Source organism: Zonotrichia albicollis, chromosome 22, assembly GCF_047830755.1.
Source record: "Zonotrichia albicollis isolate bZonAlb1 chromosome 22, bZonAlb1.hap1, whole genome shotgun sequence".
NCBI classification, from domain to species: Eukaryota; Metazoa; Chordata; class Aves; order Passeriformes; family Passerellidae; genus Zonotrichia; species Zonotrichia albicollis.
In genome coordinates this window covers 11366375-11384683 of record NC_133840.1, presented here as the reverse complement: position 1 = coordinate 11384683, position 18309 = coordinate 11366375, and the positions used below count along the sequence as shown (strand labels likewise).

The window sequence follows — 18309 nt, the reverse complement described above, 5'->3', positions numbered from 1 at the left end:
GTGGGAGGGAAAAAGGTGAAATAATAATAATAATCCTCTCCCTCTCTTTGAACTGGGGGAGCAAGGACACATGAGCCAGAGGGTGCTCCACCTGAACCCCACTAGCACCACCCTGCCCTGGGAATTCCAGCCCCAGGAAACACACATGGGCACAGCCAAGTGAACACAGTTCATTTTATTTTAAACCGGAGACATAAGAAGCAGGGAAACAAAAATTGCACATTCACACTAAAATCCTCATCAGCCACACCAGGAATGATCCAAGTCTTTAGTCAGTTAAAACCCAGCCTCTCCCCAAGCACAAGGGGCTCTCCCAGCAGGGCCTGTGTGACAGGGAAGGGACAGCCTGGCTCCTCATGGGTGTGTGGGACTACATGGGGCAGCTACCTGGGGGCAGGACCCAGAGTCAGGGTGGCCTCAACCTTGTCCCAGCTCATCCCCATCTTCTCAGAGCTGACCAGGCCAAACCCTGGCACCTCAAGGATGAGGAGCAGGTGCTCTCCTGGCCCAGAATCCTAATGGGCACAGGGAAGGACACCCAAGGTCAGTCTTTGCAGGCAATAGCCCCTTGCCCTCTGCTTCCTCCACCCCCAAGGACACATTTTCCCAGCTTGGCTGCTCTTGGTCCACCGCACCCACAGCCATGTTGGTGGATGATGGCCAGAACATTCCCATCAGGACCTGGAGGTCCTCTATGTCCCCTTACTGCAGGGCTGTGTCCCCTCTGTGCCACATAGAGCCCATCAACTGCCCTTTCTGCGGGGAGAGATGTCTTGACCCTGGCACTCAGCACCGTAACATCAAGGCTCCTGCTCCCCACCCTCAGAGAAATAATTAAAAACTTTAAAAAACGAACAAAAAAAGGTTTAGTCACATCCACATACATCACATTTAAAAGGAAGGGGATGATGAACAGTGGGGGGAGCATGGCAGAGCCTGCAGGATGCAGCTGCCTTTCCCAGCACAGTGCTTTCCCACAGGCACAGGCAGGGTGGGAATAGCTAAACACTAACGGCTGCAGGGTAGGCAACTTCACTGAACCAAGCTTGAAGGAATTTGAAGGCAATTTAGCTTAAATATAAAAATAAATTTTTATTTTGTTAAAAAATGTTTAAATATTTGTGATTTTTTTCTTTTTTTTTTCTTTTTTTAATTTAGACCCCAGCAAACACACACACTCACACGGCTCGGAGAGTAAAAACCCAGCAGCAAAGCACTCCTGGGAATGGAGTGCCCATCCCTCAACAGGGACAGGGCAGGGGGTGGCTCTTTGGTGACTCCCAGCTCTGGCAGTCTCTTCCCACAAAAGCTCTAAGGCAGGGAAGGGTGGGAATCTCACTCCTGGCTGGATGGGGACAAGGGAAGCAGCACCACAGTTCCTAAGAGCTAGTAAAGTCCACTGGGATGAAAAATGAAAAACAACTTGGATTTGGGATGGAGGGGAGAATGCATCTGCTCTGGCCTCCTTCTGTGAGCAATTCCAGAGCCCCCTGAAATGTGGAAGAGAGGAGAAAGAGAGAGGAAAAGGGAGTGGAGAGACTGCCATAGTTGGAATCCCCTGTCCTAGCTGCCTTTTAGTCACGACATAGAAGGGACAACTCCCCAGCACGAGCAGCCACGCAGTGATGCTACTGTCAACACCCAATTAGCCGGGGCACGTCTCCCCCCAAGGACTGGTGCCCCCAAAAAAGAAACTCCAAACAGCAAATCCGGCATAACCAACATGCCGCCACACACACGGTTTAGCTCTTCCTCCAAACTCGATTCAGTGAGTGCAGGAACAGGAGCACGGATAAAGCAGAACTGGGGAGCAGAGTGGGAGCAGCCCACAGCCCCACGAAGCAGCGGAGATGGGAGAGGGGTGGGGGGACCCCCATCCTCACCCCGTGCCTCCAGCGCAGGTCCCAGGCTATGGCATGTCCTCAGCTGGAGGTAGCAGGACATCAGGTCCCAGGGGTGTCACCCAGCTGCACCCATGCCAGTCAGCTGTGGCACCGAAACGGAGCCAGGCTGGAACTCACCCTGGCTGCAGGCATGGGACCATGTTCACCAGCCCACAGGATGAACAATGGGAAAGATTTTGGGACCTGGTGAAGACGGTGTCTGACAGGAACTCGGAACCACGGCATGTCGCCAGCCAAGCTCTGAGTGGGACAAGGCCTTGGGGCTGGCTGAGGGCTGGGGAGGGGCATGGAAACAGCTACAAGAAGCAAATGGGGAGAAATGTACACATTATTAAACAAGGCAAAATAAATTGAGGGAAAGAACATTGTGGATATGTACAGAGATTTGTCCAGTCTTGGGTCTGGAACTGTTCAAGTAACAAGAGTTTGGCTTATCCTTGCATGGTATATCCAGTGGGTGTCAGGGATGGGGCCTGGTCCCACCACAGGGACAGCTCCAGTCCAGAGGCCTCCACACGTGAGCCAGTGGAGCCCAGCAGCACCAGGGCTACTTTTTGCGGGTGTGCTGCCTCCGTGCCTGCAGCCGTTGGCGAGTGCCCATCTTGGATCCTGCCCCGATGGAGAAGGTGGGAGTGGATGAACCTGGAAGCAGAAAGGTTGCTCAGGTTGCTAGAGTCTAGCATGTACTCCCTGAGCCGTCTCCCAGAGAACACCTGGCCCTACCACTGTCCCCAACCTAAGGGGACACCGTGACCCATGAGCTCCCCAAGGCTGGAGCATCAACTCCCTCCTTACCAAAGGAAGTGCCGACTCCTCCAAAGCTTGAGGCAGGAGTGCTGGGTGTCCTGAAGGAAAGGGTGCTGCTTCCACCTCCCACAGCTCCAGGGACAGGCGTGCCCTGCCCAAAGGTGGGCACTGAAGCTCCTGGAAAGCAACAGGTCACTGTGAGACAGGGTTGGCAAAGGAGAAAGTGCCTTTGGGAGCTGGTGGCACCCAGAGGAGGCACAAAATGCTCTATAGGGGCTGAAGCACCACAGTCCATCCCCCAGAACCAGCCTCTACTCCTGAAAAGCCCTTTTAATGCAAAAGTTACATTTTCCAGATAATCTCTGGACTCTATGAACAGCAGGGCCGCACAGAAGGATTTGTCAGAGAGGAACAAAGACCTTGGCCTTGCTAGATCAAGGAGTTGCTCACTGTGTGGGTTTCAGTTCCATGGGAGCTGGGAATATCCAGCGAGGATCTCAAGTGTTAGGGAAACCTAACGGTTTTGCTGTTAGGCACAATCCATGGAGCAGTTGCTGGTTGGCAGCATTCCAGCTCACCAAGGTGTTCCAGGTAGTTCTTAAGGACTCAGATGACCTCAGCTCCTGCAGGATACTCGGATGGGCAAAGTCAGGGAGCTGGTGCCTTCAGAGGGGCCAATGAGCAGAGTTTAGGGATTCCCCTCCCCAGAGGAGCAGGATCACTACAGGGAGTGATGGGAGTGCTTTCCCCTTGTACAGCAAGGCTCTGCATAGCAGGAGCACTGGCCTCACCAGGGCTGTGGACCCTGGGCACCTTGGCAAGGTCCATCAGAAATATTCCTGCCCAACTCTAGATCCTCAAGATGGCCTGTCTGCCCCCATCCCATCCTGGAAATGTTCAAGGCCATGTTGGACAGGGCCCTGAGCAACCTGGTCTAGTGGAAGGGGTCTGCCAATGGCAGAGACATTATCTTAAAGGCCCCCTCCAACATGACCCATTCCATGGCTCCATAATGACTCACCTCCAAATGCAGGCTTGCTGTTGGGAGTGCTGGTCATGGTGAAGGCGAAGGGCGTGCTCTGGCCCTGCGCTCCCAGTGCACTCTGCGGCAGAGATGAGCCGAAGGGCGCTGCTGCCGGGGCTGCCCCACTCTGCCCAGCCCCGAAGCTGAAGGCCACAGCTGCGGACCCACTGCTGAGGCCCGGTGTACCCATCCCAAAGGCGCTGGTGGAGGGGCCTGGCTGGGTGCTGGCCCCAAAAGTGAATGGAGATGGAGTGGTGCCAAAGACACTGGCACTGGTGCTGCTGCTTGTGGTCTGGGTGGTGGCACCAAAGCTGGATGTGGTGGAGGTGGCTGTTCCAAAAGAAAACACTGAGGTGGTGGTCCCAAATGCTGCCTGGGTGCTGCTGGTGCCAAAGGAGCCCTGGGCACTGGTTGTGCCAAAGGCTGGCTGGGCACCGCTGCCAAATGGTGGCTGAGCCACCGACTGTGCCGGGGAGGCTCCGAAATTGAACGAGGGGGTGAAGCTGATGGGGCCAGCAGCAGGCTTGCTGGTGGGCACCTGGCTCTCAGCAGCCCCAGTGCTGAAGGTGAGCTGGCTCCCAGTGCCAGGGTACGGTGGCGGTGGCTTTGCGCTGGCTGAAAAGCTGCCAAAAGCTGAAACCGAGGAGCCGAATGTCGGTGGCGCTTGAACTGTGGTGGCTGGGGCAGAGGTGGTCAGTGTAGTGCTCCCAAATATGCTAAAGCCCACGGTGGTGGCAGCAACCGTTGAGTTTGAAGGTACCTGGCCAAAGGCAGGGCCTCCTGGGACACTGGTGGTGGCAGTGACTGCAGCTGGAGGTGGCTTCCCAAACTGGAACACAGGCCCTGAGGGGGTAAAGCTGGTTTCTGTGCTGGGAGCAGAGCTGGAGAGGCCTCCAAACAGGAAGGGCTGTGTTGTGCTGGTGGAGGTGGCAGCAGTGACAGTCACACTAGCAGCAGGGCCAGCGGAAGCAGGCGGGTTCGGTCCAAAGCTGAAGACAGGTTTAATGGTGGCATCCGTGGAGGAACTCTGGGTGGTGGCAGTTGTAGCTGCAGTGGTGAAGATGACGTTGGGAAGACCCGTGATTCCTGCCAGAGCAGCTGTGGAGGCAGTTGTCGGCTCTGAGGTCGGCTGTGCCGCAGGTTTGAAGGCAAAAGGAGAAACTTTTGCTGGAGATGAAGCTGCAGTGATGGTGCCAAAGATGGGCTTGAATATGGAGGATGTGGAGGACGTTGAGGCAGGGCCTGAGCTTACGGGCATGGTGGCTGTGGTGGAAGTGAGAGCTGTGCAGACTGCTGCGTTCTCACTCTTCAGCACAGCACCAAAGATGGGTTTGAAGATGGGGGTTGTGGTGGGCATGGCAGTGGCTGCGGTGGGCACAGCCGTGGATGCAGTGGGTGTAGCAGTGGACGTGGTGGGCACGGTAGCGGCCGCAGTCACTGCTGGCTGGCTGGCTGGCGGGGTGTTCAGCATCCCGAACAGGATGCTTGGCTTTTGGAAGGAGGGAGGCTTGCTGGGCGTCTGGCCCAGCTCAGTGAACACAGGAGAGGCCAGGCTGCTGGGGGGTTGCACCACCAGGGCAGTGGGAGCACTGGGGGAAGGTGTGCTCAATATAGGCACAGGCTTGGTGTCAGCAGAGATGGCAGGCAGAGAGCTTGACTCCAGTGATACAGCAGGAGCAGGTGGCTGTGCAGCTGACGGAGGTGGCTGGGATGCTGCCACAGTTCCAGTGGAATCTGGAAAGGGGAAAGAGCTTATTTATGGACAAAGGGACACCTTTAGAAGCCCACCTTTCGGCCATGGTACTGACCTACGGCTGCAGAGGCTCCCAGAGCTCCCATCACACCTAGCCCTCCACAGTTACCATAGCTTCCAGCACGACCAGGGGCTCAGCTTCCCCAAAGGTGTCCCCTCAAGCCCTGAATGCTAGCTCTGCTGCCAGCAGAGCATTTGAACAGGTGGTTTTGGTCAGCTGCTTCATGCAGAGACAACGAGGAGTTCCTGCTGCACCTGCCTGACTCTGCTGGCATTCCACTGTGCCAACTCTCCTCCTCCGCCTCACCTGGTGTTGTGGATACAGCCTGGCTGCTCTGCATCTTCTTCAGACTGTCCAGAAGTGAGGAGCTGGCCAGGGCAGGAGCTGTGGAGGCAGGCATAGGCCCAGCGGAGGTCACAACAAACACCGGCGGCTTGGACACAGGCATCGTCTCTGCAGTGGTGGTGGGGACTGCATCTACAGGGAAACAGCAAGATATCAGGACCCACAACTGGCTGTGAGGAACAAACCCTTAGCAGAGTTTCCCAGCAGGCAGGGGAGCTGCCCCTACACCCTACAGCCCTGGGCAACCTCACCCAGCACCACAAAGCATGAGATTTCTTCAGCTGGAAGGCATCAAGAGCACCCCCAGACCCAAGCTTGCTCTTACTCCTCCACATTTCCAGCCCATCCTTACCAGCCTTATCCTCCAAGACACTGTTGAACCACTGCAGCACTGCCTTCTTCTCTGCATCCAGGTCCTCTGAGGTGACGGAGTAGCCCAGCTGAGGTGGTGGGGGCTGCCAAGAGAGAGCAGCAGCAGCTTAGCTCCTTCCCAGGGAAGCGGGCAGAGCCTCTCTGAAGGTGTGCTGGCGACTGTCTGTGGTGAGCCCTGTGAAGCAGGTGGTCCTGCCGCAGCTACTCGGGTCCCGGACACTGGTGGGCCCCCGGCGTGGCACTGAGGGCATGGCAGGCCCTCCCCAGGCCATTACCTGGTCCGGCAGCAGGCAGCACAACCACGCACAGCCCACCAGACACTGGGGCTGGGGAGAGCGTCACTTCCCACTCGACCAAGGACGGGGCCTCCTTCCTGAGGGCAGGCAGGTCAGTGCGCCCCCAGCCCTGCAGAAATTGCAGTGAGCACATTCTATTGCCAGAGCGGGACCAAAAAGGCTGTGAGACAGCAACATACCAGCACTAGCTGGTCCCCACGGAAAGATGACAGCAATGGGATCTTCCGCTTGCGCTTCCCACTGCTCCCCGAAGCAGATGGTGGGCTCAGGGAATTCTGCTTCTTCCACACCGGTGACTCCACACCTATAGAAGGAGACAAGTTAGGCCGAGCTCTGGGCAGAGAAGTGTTCGGTTGTAGTGATGGGTCTGTCCCTTCTGACCCCACTCTGGGTGGCCTGACTCGAGGGCAGGGGCATGGGCATGGTTTTAAGCTGAGGACAAGGTTGTGATACCCTGAAGAGCAGCTTCACATCCAGGAGGTCTGTGACATGAGGCTGTTGGGGCTCTGTGGGGCAGTGGCTCCTTCCAAGCTCCATAGATTGTGCCAACATGCTGCCTTACCCAAACCACGTGCCACAGCTGGCACTGAATTATGGGGCCCATCTGCCATGGGCACAGAGGATTTCCTCTCCACTTTAGCTGAGGAAGCATTGGAATAAGCTCAGACTGGAATTTGGTCAGAGTACTACTCATGCCACTGCAGTTTGCGGATCAAGGCTGACACCTGACCCATGCTGGGTTGGGAGCTGGAGCTCCCTCTTGCAAGCCAGTTCCCAGGCATCTGCTAGCACCCCAACACTGTCAGCATCCCCTTGTCACTTGGAAATCTCACTAGGGCAGTCACTGAGGGCAGAAGTGCCACCGCCTTGGGACCAGCACATGCCAAGTTTCCAGGTGACCCCTCAAGCCAATCCCACTGCCGACCTCAACTGCCTCCTGTCCTGCTCTCTTGCTTGCACTGGTGACCTGGGTGCAGTGTCGGGACACACCTACACTTACCTTTCTCTGTCTGCAGCTCCTTGTCTGATTTCACTGGGGTGGAAGCGTTGGAATGCTGTGACTCTTCTTCCCTGTGTAAGCAGGAGGCACAGTTACGGTCAACCCTGGGCCCAGCCAGCCCTGTCTGCAGGGAGCAGGTTGAGACTGACCAGGCTGAAGATTTGCAGGAGTATTGCTGAAGACTTGCAGGAGTATCCCTGGTGTTTATCTGCCTCCTGCAAACAGATCTCAAGACAAAAGCTTTGCCCAACTCCAGGCAGAGGAATTGCTTCCTCCTCCAGACTCAGCTTGGTTGAATCTGTGCACCCTCCACAAGATGAGTCAGCCTCAGGAGGGTAGATGGCAGTCACTGCCCCTTGCAGGTTGGGCACATCCAGGTGGTTGTGCCAGTTTTAGTTCTGACATAAGTACAGGCTCCTCTGATTTCGGAAAGAGGAGAACACAGGCTGTGCTCCAAGGCAGGCACTAAAATACAGATCCTGGGATTTGACTTTAACAAGGCAAAAATCAGGGCCTGTCTCCTCCTAATGATCTGGCAATCCTGGCCAGGCCAATGCCACCAAGCACCATCACTACTGTGGCAACCTGTGCCCTTAAATCTCTGACCTTAATGGGGAGTGGGCCAGGGGTGACACAGCTTAGACACACCACAGCATGGCAAGGTGACAGGGAGACCAACTGACACAAGTTTGTCTCTACACCACTGTGTGTAGGAGAGGGGCCTGGACTGTCCCAGCTCCAGTGGAAAGTGGGATTTGCATGCTAAGATGGCTGGGAAAGACCACTCTCTTGCTGGCCATCAGCTGATTACCTGGCTTTCTTGAGAGGCCACTCTGGTGTCTGGGGGCGGGAGGATGCTGGGCTGGACAGAGGGGACACGCTCACACCTCTTCTCTTCCACAGCTGGAATGCAGAGAGATACCAGCAGTAACTTGGCATGGGTCTGGCAGAGAGTACAGGCCCCCTGCTCTCCCACAATAAGTCCCATTGCCCAGGGCCATGGTTGTTGAGCCCAATGAGCTCAGAGCTTCTCCTGCTTCACCACCACTTAAACTCCCCTCCACATTTTAGGGAGCACAAAATCGGGCCACCCTAAGCTGAACCCACATAAGGAAAAAGCAGCCTCCAGGGCCTTTACTGCCCTGACTGAGCCCAGGGAGGGAGTACACTGCTGGGCACTTGCCTTTGTGTGACACAGGTGTGTGAGACAGGTGGTCTCTCTCAACTGCTTTGGACACCCTTGTGTGTGGGGCTGCTCTGGCAGGAGGCAGCACCTCCTTGCCAGGGGTTCAAAGCAGATGGATTCCAATACAAGGGTGAGGCTCTCTGCAGTCCCAGCAAACCCTTCCCTCCCTCTGCCTGGAGCAAACCTTTCCCCACACAGACAAAGCTCCAGTAGCCATGGCTTTCTGTCCCTAGCACATCTGCAAGCCCAGCCAGGCCACAAGCAGTGCTCCATCACCATCAGCAGGTGGGAACTGGGTCAGAATGGGAACACATGGCTCCCACGCTGCTGACTCCTGCTGAAAAGATGTCAGCACAGCAACATCATTTTTTCCTTCACCTGGATCTATCCAGTCTAGCAGACTGACCAAGAGGCTGGAGAGAGGAGAAAAGTCTCTTTCTTGGTTTGGTGTAAAAGCAGCAGTACAGCTCAACCTGGGACTCCTCCAAAAATGAAATAATTACTGCTTGGCCCATGGCCCACAGCTCACCTGCTCTCTGAGGTGGTGAGACTGCCAAGCTAAGCCACACTGGGTCCAGACACCCTGCCACATCGCTGTCTCCTCACGAGCCCAGAGCTGGGATTACAAGGGTGATCCCAAAAGAATGCCAAGATCCGGTGTCCCTACCTGTGAGAGGCCCCGGCTGGAGCTGTAGGAGCTGGCGATGGCGTTGCGGATGGAGCTGGGGATCCCGCTGGCGTAGGTGTTGCTGAGGGAGCTCATGGAGGAGGTGCGAGACCTCTTGTTGGAGCAGTCATCTGGGTACTGGGAGATGAGGCCCCTCTTCAGAGAGCCTGGCCTGGAGGGGGATGAACGTTTGATGAGCTCCTCACTGCTCCTGCCTTTTCATACAGGGCAGGTGGAGGAAGGAAATCCTGCTTAGAAACAACTCTCAGCAGCACCACAGCCTTGCTGTCACAGGTGACAGACTCAAGCCACAATCACAATCCCTCTTGCTCTGCAAGCAAAACCCAAGCCCCCTTTTCCAGATCCCACAGACATTTGCTCCCTCCCATTCCAGGAGCTGCTTTTGGCTGTTGGGCACTTACTTGGGTATAAGAGAAGCAGGGGCACCATTAGCTATCAGTGGCTCAAATGCTGACTGCCCACTTCCACTGCTGTCGTGGCGCCTGTGGGAAGAGAGTGTGAAAGCCTATGACAGTGTGGAAGCCTCTCCCAGCCTAGGGAAAGGCAGGCTGAGCACCCAGAGAGAGATCAAACCTTGCTTTTTTCCTGGCACCCAATACTCAGGACAGAGCTTTTCCCCACCTACACCCTGCTGCAGATTTTCTCTCCCTATGGGCCTGTCCTTACTGACTCTCACCCCAAACACCAGGAGCTCATCCAGCTGCCTGTTTGGCATAGTAGTTCCATGTAAAAAAAAAAATTGCTTAAATCCATTACTCTAAGCCAAAATACTTCTAGAAATGAGCTGCTCAGTTTTTCTGAACAGACTTGAGCTCTGACCTCTTCCTAACCAATGCCCTGGACAGTTCAAGTAAAAAACTAAGTTCCCCTCCCCATTATGATTTCATGAGGATCTGAAGTGTCAAAAGACACCGTGCTGTAAAGTGGAACTGGAGGTGTAGGACAGCCCTGTCACTTGGCCAAAAGCTTCCCTCAAGCCCAGGGCAAGCTGACTCCAAGGCACAGGTGGTCCCACACTCTCCAGCTGACACAGCTCCTTTCTGTCCACCAAGTACACAAAATTTTCTATCCACAACCATTCCTTGTGCTTGCCAGACATTAATGCCTTCAAAATTGGCTTTTGTGGCAGAGCTGTGTATCGACATATTACAAAAACAGTTTAAAGAAAAACACACTGAACTGATTCTGTCTGCGCACACATTCTGTTGTCCTGATTGGCTCCTGTGGGGCTCAGATCCAATGAGCCAAGCATTCAGAGATGGGAATTCAGTGCTGGAAGAGGACAGTGTGCCCTGCTTTACCCTGCTCTGCTCCTTGGGCCACCTACAGCAGCAGCCCTGGGGCAGGACAAAAAAATGCCCCAGTCTCAGCCCCCCATCCCAGCCCAGATGGAAGAGCCTCCATGGACACAACTAGGAAGGACAAGGCAACTTTTGGAGCAAGTCCAGAAAAGACTACCAAATTCAGTAAGGGGACTAGAGCACCTTCCCTGTGGAAACAGGCTGAGACATCAGGGGCTGCTCAGCCTGAAGCAGAGAAGGTTGTGTGGAGATCCCAGCAGCCTTTCAGGATCTGAAGGGGTTTGCAAGGAAACTGGAGAAGGACTGCATCAAGAAGTGCCGTCATAGGACAAGGAGGAAAGGCTTCAAATTGAAAGCAGGGTAATTTAGACTTGATGTACAGAATAAATACTTCCCTCTGAGTGGTGATGCCCTGGAACAGGCTGTCCAGACAAAGTGTGGCTGCTTCATGCCTGGAAGTGTTCAAGGCCAGACTGGACAGGGCTTGGAGCACCCTGGTCTAGTGGAGCATGTCCCTGCCTATTATAGAGGGTGGCACTGGATGACCTTTAAGATCCCTTCTAACCCAAATCATCTGGTGATTCTAGGAAAAGCAGGAGGGTGGGATAGCAAGACAGTGCTGTGGCTGGGTGGTTGGAAAGGCTTTGGCAGACCACGGTTCTCAGGATTTGCTCCCTGTCCTTCCTATGGACACTGGCAAAGCCAGAGCACCCTCCCTCCTTCCAACTCAGGGATGGAAGTTGCTGGCCTTGAGTAACAAAGGCAGCAGGGTCTCACTTTCTCTCGTTTCACCTCCTACTGCTAGATCAGCTCACAAGGGAAGCGCTTGGAGCACTGCAAGTGCAATGCTTCCACCTGGTAATCCCATCTCTCCTGAAAGCCTGGGGTTGACGGAAGGACAGACCCCACAGCAGTTACCAACATTTCCCACTATGCTTTCTCAGTCTTCAAACCCCTGTGAGGAGACAAGCCTGTTCCCATCTAGGCTTCCCAAAACACATCCCAGCCATTCAGGGGAACACACTGGACCCACACCTAGACCACATTCCTTCGACTGCAAAGGAGGACTTTCAGATGCAGCACGAAGGACTAGGTGATGGATGGGGTGTGCTTCCTCTCTGCAGTTAACTTCTCACAGTACTTTTCCAGCCCTGACTCCAGGTCTCATAGGGCCTGGTATGCTCTGGGACACATCCCATTGGTCACCTCTGGAGCAAGAATCCCAATTGTGACTTTCCCAACACACTGTCTGCAACTTTAACAGCTCCCTTTTTACCTTCTTTTGGTCTCCTGATCATTCTCAAAAGTCTGGTCCTCCTCCTCCTCCACAGCCCTTTTCCTGCTCTCCCTGATGGCATTCAGCACAGTCTCCTTCGCACATGGGTCAGGGCTGCTGGCGGCTGGGAAGGCCAGAGGTGAGACCAGCTGTTCTAGACTGTGGAACAGAGCATAGTGAGGTGTGAGACAGGCTGGGGTCGCGGTCTGATCCCGCCGCAGAAGGGAGGACATAGCTCTGCCCTGCAGCCCTTCCCGGAGGTTTGGACAGCACCATCCCCCCAGGCACATGGCAGCGCTCAGGATGGGATGCTGCTCCCGGGCACAGCACAGGGGACTGAGCGTTCCCCACAGGGTGTCCTGGTCCCCACCGTGGCTGACAAGCGGGCTCCCCCAGGTGTGTCCCGGTCTCCCCCGTACTTACGCTGGGGATCGGGCGATGCTGACGGCTGGCGGGGCGATTCTCACGGTGACGGGGCTGCGGAGCGGCCCGGCCCGGCGGGCCCAAGGCGTGCTGCGGGGGGAGCCGCCCTCCCAGCGGGCGGCGGGCAAGCACAGCGGCACGGCCGGCCGGGCCTCAGGCAGCGGGTACCGGCGGCGCGGGGCCTGCGGCCGGCAGCGCGGCACCCTGTGGGGGGGACAGAGCGCGGTCAGCACCTCCGACGCGGTCTGGGGCTTCCCCGCCCGCTCTACCCCGATCTTCCCCTTGCTTACCCGGGCTGCGGGCGACGCGGCGCGGCCCTGGCGGCCGGGCCCCCGTTGGCGGCGGCTTTGCCGGGCGGGCGCGGCGCGGGCGGGCCGGGCCGCATGGCACACCAGGCGCCCGCCGCGCCCAGCGCCGCCGCGCCCAGCAGCGCGCCCCGCAGCAGCAGGCAGGCCAAGGCGAGCGCCAGCGCGGCGGCCACGGCCAGCGCGGCCCTCACGGCCCCATCCCGCCCCCCGCCCGGCCCCGCGCCCGCCATCGCCGCGCGCCCGCCGCTCCCGGCGTGCTCTGCGGGGCGGGGGGCGGGCGGGGCGGAGCTTAACAGAAGGGCGGAAGCTTCCTGAGTGGGCGGAGCTTAGGGTCAGGGCGTACAGCGGAGGCGGGGCTTAGGTGGAGGAACGCGCCCAGCAGGCGGGGGCTTCCAGTCCCAGGCGACGAGTCCTGCTGGCATGCACGGAGGGACGGGGGCCCCATGAGTAGGCGGAGCTTAACGAGAGAGGCGGGGCGAGCAGGGCCGGCCCTCTTGCGTCAACGTGGGGGCCGGCTTTATGGGGCGGAGCTTCTGGGGGGAGTGGCGCTTCCAACTACGCGGGGTAGGCGGGGGCCGCAGTAGGCGGGGCTAAATGGGCGGGAGCACGGCCAGCCCTGTCTCCGCGGGCTCCCGGCATGCTGTGCGCGGCACGGGCGGGGCTCAGCCCGGGACCCCTCGTGGCGCTCCTGTCTTGCTTTCCCGTTCCCCCGCCGGGGGCTCTCCCCTGTCATCCATCTCCCCTGTTCCCACCGGGACCTCTGGGCTTGCCCCAGCCCCATCCCTTCCCCACCGCATCTCCCCCCACCGAGCTTCCAATCTCCCCATCTCCAATCCACAGTCCTGTTTACCATCCCAATTCCCATGTACTCCCGGTCTCTGTGTTCCTGCCCTGTCTCTAACAACCCCGCAACATCATTCCAGCCTCTGTGTTCTGCCCTCTGCCCCATCCTATGTCTCTCTCCCCACCCTGTGCCCTACAACCCCCCTACACCATTCCAGCCTCTGTGTCCCGCTGTCCCAGTCCCTGTCATATATCGCCAGTCCCGATCTGACTTTATGTCCCACGTGCAGGAACCCAGCGGCAGGCACATTCCTGCTTCTCCCCAGTCAGCACTGTGTCCAGCCTGTCCCCTTGTCCCGGCTGAAGGGTGCCATTGCCACCATCCTGCTCTGGGGACAGGGCTGGGAACTGTGGGAAATCCTCTCTGGCTGTCTGAGCCTTTGGGCTCCTCAGGAGACATGGCTATCCCTGCGGATATCCCGCCCCACTACCAGGCAGGGACACCCGCAGGGAAAATGATCGGGACAGTGGCTGCTGGCACAGGGCTTTCTGCATCCCAGGGGTCGAGGTGGCCCTGGCAAGGCTGGAGGAGACTAGGTGCCACCCAGGTGGGTTAACCATGCGTAGGAGGGGACATTCCTCTGAGATCCCTGTCTGTGGGCTACCTGGCTCTGCTGGGGTGACAGGGTGATCTGCATGGCCTCCCCACAACAGCATTCATCCTCCCAGGAAGGGAGGACAAAGCCACCCACGCTCCTCGGGCGGAGCTGGGACCACATCCTGCTCCCCCCCCCCCAGCTAAAAGAGGTGACATGCAGGCTGGCTGTGGGGACACGCAGGTGTGGGACAGTGGGGGCAAAGGCAAGAGGTCATCACCAGAACAACACCTGGGTCACCTCGACACCAAGTGATTTTGGGGGCCACTGAGCACACTGATGAGGGCAGAGCCCACAACCCCCTTGTGACACAGGTCCCCTGTGTCCCCCCTTCAAGTTGCAGGGCTGGGCTGAAGGCTTTATTGAAAAATCCAAAACAAACAACATGGTCATTATCATACATTGAAAACCCGAATCGACCTGCCCTGCAGTGGGGGGGCACCCCCACCATCCCCATCACCAGCTGCCATCACTGGGGACACTGCAGGGACCCTCTGCCCACACCTGGCTGAGATACAAAAGGGACAAGTGGATTAGGCTGAGAGCAGTGCCGCTGTCCCCGAGCCCCCACTGCCACCGTGACCCCCATGCCGCTCCCGGGCCCCAAGGCCTGAGGTAGTTGGGCGTGCAGGCGAGACTCCCCCAAAAATGCGGGGAGGGTTTTGGGGCTCCCTGTGTCCTGCAGGAACGGGATGGTTGGTATTGCATTCAAGGGGGGCCAGCACGGGCTGAAGATGGGGAAGCAGCAGAAGCCCAGGTCCCTCTGGCACACGGAACAGGTGCTCTGGCATCAGGGCAGGGGGCACACGGGAACAGTGGCACCCTGCACGCTGGATGGCTGCGTGGAGGGGTGGTAGCTCTGAGGCCATGGCAGTGGCACATCCCACTGCTCCAGGTGCCAGCTGGGTGCTGGCGGGGGGCCTTGCTGGGAAAGCACGCAGTGACAGCCCAGCCTCTTCCCAAAGGGAGAAAGGCCAAATCCCATCCTCAGCACCTCGAGTGGAGGGACACTGGCCCCAGCAGGGGCACCAGCAGGACTGTGGGGGATGGGGACATTGCTGCATGGTCTGACCTCACTGTCTCCACTGCAGCGAGATGAGCTGGGGGCCCAGAGGTGGCTGATGCCCCCTGCCCTCTGAGCCCCCTGCTCAAGGCACAAAGGTTCCCTGGCTGGTGCCAGCTCCATGGCCACCCCTGCCCACAGCCACACTGGCCCTGGTCCCCCTGCACCCAAGAGGGTGGCGATGACACCAGGATGGCACCAAAGTGAGCAGGGACAGGGAGCTGCTTACTCTGGCTTTGGGGTGCTCTGGTTTTGGGGCACCCTGGCTTCCCCCCAGACCTTCTGTGCTGCTGCCCTAGAGTCACCCCCTGTCCCTGGGAACTAGTGGCTTGTGTGGTGGCACTGTGGTGGCCCCAAAGCCACACCCAGCACCTTGCGGAGGGTTTATTGCTGGCATGAACACAGTGAACTGTCAGGGCAGAGCAGCCCAGTTCAGGGGGATCTGGGAGGCCTTTTGGGGACCTGGAATGAGGGACAGGAGCTCATAGCAGCATCCCTCCTGCTGCAGCCCCTTTCCTAGCTGTTCCTAGCACCCTGTGTCACCAGCCAGGGTATCCCATGGGAACACCACCTCAGCCTGCAGTGGCCAAAGGCACTCAGTGTCCCGCTGAGGGGGAGCACACTTAGCACCAAGCCCAGCAGCACCCCAAAGGCTGTCCCCCACCTGGTGGCACCCCCGGGGCTGTCAGCATGCTCATTCCCAGGGCGGAGGGACATTCATGTCGAGCCAGGGGCTGGATTAAGGCTGGAAAAGCAGCTAGAGGCAAGAGAAGCCTGACCGCTCTCGCTCAGCCAGAGAAGGCTCTAGGAGTTCCCAGAATCTGTGCAAAAACAAAACTAAAGGGTTAAAGACCCCCGTGTGGACACCTCCCCCCACCCCAGCACTCTAATAAATACAGGTGCGCTTCGTGCCCGCGCCCCAGCCCTGAGGTCTCGCTGGCGGCTTGGCTGTGGTTCTGGAGGCAGCTCCTGGGGGAACACAGGGGATATGTGCTTCAGGGGGGCTTCTGCACCACTTCCTTGGGGTTCTTCTCAACAGACTGCACCAAGTGGGGTCCCAGGGGTGTCCCCCACAGGGTTCCAGGTGTCCCCTGTGGGCTGCTTCTACCACTGGTGCTAATCTGCAGCTGTAAGTGGGAAGACAGGGTCAGGGGTTGCGCTGTCCACTGGCATCCCTCTGCCCCATCCCTCAAGGACCACAAGGCTGCTCTAGTAGCACCTGAACCCCCTGCCTGGGGATGATGTAGATCCCACATGATGGGGTTTTTCCTGTGGAGAGACCCCGTAGGACTTGCCCACTATGTGTGCCAACTATCCCCAGGCTTGTGGGGGATGCAGCAAAACCTCATTGCCATGGATGGCAGGCAGGGCTTCTCCATCCTGCCCCACCTTTTCCAGGAGCAGCTGCCCAGCAGGAGCAGGGCTGGCACCACTCACCATCCTCCTCCCAGCCCTCCGCCACGCCAGCCAGCTCGTAGTGCTTCTTGCGCAGCTCCCCCAGCTTCTGCCGCTCCTTCTGCAGCTGGTTCTCCAGCTCCAGCACCCGCACCTGGGGACATGGCCAGGACATGCCCACCCCAGCACACAGCTGGGCCAAGCATGACCCTTTCACACCCGTTATGCCCCCAACATCAAGCCCAAAGACCACAGAGGAGCATCCCACGAGTGTTCCAATGACGAGTGGACCTGGGGAGGGGATGGAGCTCAGGTGGACACTGCTTGTGCAGACAAGTGAAGGCACAACAATCTGTGTGGGCATCCCAGGCAGGGGAATTCCCCAGAGCTGCCCCATGCCAGGCAGAGGTGGGTGCTGTGGGCAGTGCACTGGGGGCAGGGGTGGCCACGGGCTGCTATGTCACGATGGGAACAGCATCGGGGAAGGATTGAGGACTAAGAGCATGTGACTCCTCAGCAACCCATCTGTTGCCTTCACATTTTGGGCTTTGCCGTTGCTTGTGCTACCTGGGGGCAGCTGGGCATGGTGATCGCAAATTTGATGCCCCACCTCAGGCAGCCCAAGAGAGACTTGACTGGCTGTGTTTCTCAAAACATGGGAATCCCCTACCTGTGAGTCCATCTCCTGACGCTTGATCTGGGTGAGTGTCATGCTGGAGAAGTCCATGCTATCTGTGGAGAAAGACACCACCAGCCCCCCTCAAGCTCTGATCCCCCAGTCAGACTCCCCAGCAGCTCCCATGCTGCTGGCAGGGTCTGGTACCATGGGATATGCAGGGAGGAAGTGATGGGCAGCCATGGGCAGAGACCACAGGGGCCACAGCCAACCAAGAGTGGTGAATGCCAAGATGAGAGGTTTTGGGGCAGGTTTGTGCTCCAAGCATTAGGACCAGAGAAAACAGCCTCAAGAGGAGGTTTAGGTTGGATAAAAAGGAAAATTTCTTCATGAAAAGGCCTGTTCAGCACTGGCAGAGGCTGCCCAGGGTATAGTGGAGTCACAATTCCTGGAGAGATTTAAAAACCATGTAGATGTGGCACTTGGGGACATGGTTAGTGGTGGGGGAACAGGTAAACTCAATTGTCTTAGCTTCTCCAACCTTAGTGATTGCATGACTCTAAGATCCCTGCAGCCCAACACTTACCTTTCTCCTCCACTTGAGACCTCCCAGCCTTGGTGGAGGCCACCACACTGGCCGTGGCCTGGTTGACACCCCGGGAGGCTTGCTGGAGCTTGCAGAGGTTGGCGCTGTCTTTGTCTGCCTTCACCTGGCAGGACAGTGAGGAGGGCGTCACACCCCGCCAGGCGAGCAGACCAGCCCCAGGATTTGGGGTGACCACATGGTGTCCCAGCTAGAGGCAAGAGAAGCCTGAACCATGGGAAGGGCAGCAGCCTTGCTCCTACCTTGGAGGCCGCCACCAGCTGAGCGGTGCTGGCCGCGATCTCACGGGAACAGACCATCAGCTCCTCGAATGTCCCCTTGCCTTGCACTACCAGGTCAGCAGCATCACTGCAGGACAGCAAAGAGGAGCTGGAGCATCCTCCTGCCACCCATATCCCCTCCCTGTGATGATGGCAGGACTCTGCCATCCTCTCCCTGCTCTGGTGACCGTGGCACTTACACCATGACAGTGGCACCCCAGCCCACTGCCTTGGAAGCAGAGATGAGACCCTCGGTCCAGCGTGAATTCTTGGCATAGAACTCCTTGGGGGATGCTGCACCCTGCCGT

At 57.8% G+C, this 18309-nt stretch overlaps 2 protein-coding genes across 7 annotated transcripts in view; both read right to left on the bottom strand.

Annotated features, from left to right (window-relative positions):
• Positions 1-160: 160 nt before the first annotated feature.
• On the bottom strand, positions 161-13068 carry LOC102067389 (nuclear envelope pore membrane protein POM 121). The gene is made up of 13 exons (XM_005493761.2): positions 12607-13068; positions 12317-12520; positions 11894-12052; positions 9718-9798; positions 9296-9467; positions 8254-8345; positions 7443-7513; positions 6622-6746; positions 6127-6229; positions 5736-5906; positions 3673-5409; positions 2700-2828; positions 161-2546 (listed from the first exon to the last, which is right to left on the bottom strand). Exons 1-13 carry the CDS (start codon positions 12852-12854, stop codon positions 2452-2454), a joined length of 3387 nt encoding a protein of 1128 aa, XP_005493818.2. The 5' UTR covers positions 12855-13068; the 3' UTR covers positions 161-2451.
• A 1341-nt stretch (positions 13069-14409) lies between these two features.
• The window catches only part of HIP1 (huntingtin interacting protein 1), a 44541-nt gene continuing 40641 nt past the window's right edge, over positions 14410-18309 (bottom strand). For all 6 annotated transcript variants that reach the window (XM_074556987.1, XM_005493747.4, XM_074556988.1 and 3 more), the window contains 6 exons: positions 18202-18302; positions 17984-18089; positions 17724-17847; positions 17192-17253; positions 16564-16675; positions 14410-16253 (listed from right to left, as the gene is read on the bottom strand). In XM_074556987.1, coding sequence (XP_074413088.1) covers positions 16243-16253; positions 16564-16675; positions 17192-17253; positions 17724-17847; positions 17984-18089; positions 18202-18302 — 516 coding nt within the window. In that variant the 3' untranslated portion in view covers positions 14410-16242. The remainder of the gene's footprint in view (positions 16254-16563; positions 16676-17191; positions 17254-17723; positions 17848-17983; positions 18090-18201; positions 18303-18309) is intronic.

Excerpts from the sequence above, each read along its gene's own strand:
- LOC102067389 (XM_005493761.2), bottom strand. The coding sequence starts at position 12,854 with ATGGCGGGCGCGGGGCCGGGCGGGGGGCGGGATGGGGCCGTGAGGGCC. Across the intron at positions 12,521-12,606 it reads CCGCGTCGCCCGCAGCCCGG|GGTGCCGCGCTGCCGGCCGC; the intron begins GTAAGCAAGGGG and ends TCCCCCCCACAG. Across the intron at positions 12,053-12,316 it reads AGCATCGCCCGATCCCCAGC|TCTAGAACAGCTGGTCTCAC; the intron begins GTAAGTACGGGG and ends TCTGTTCCACAG.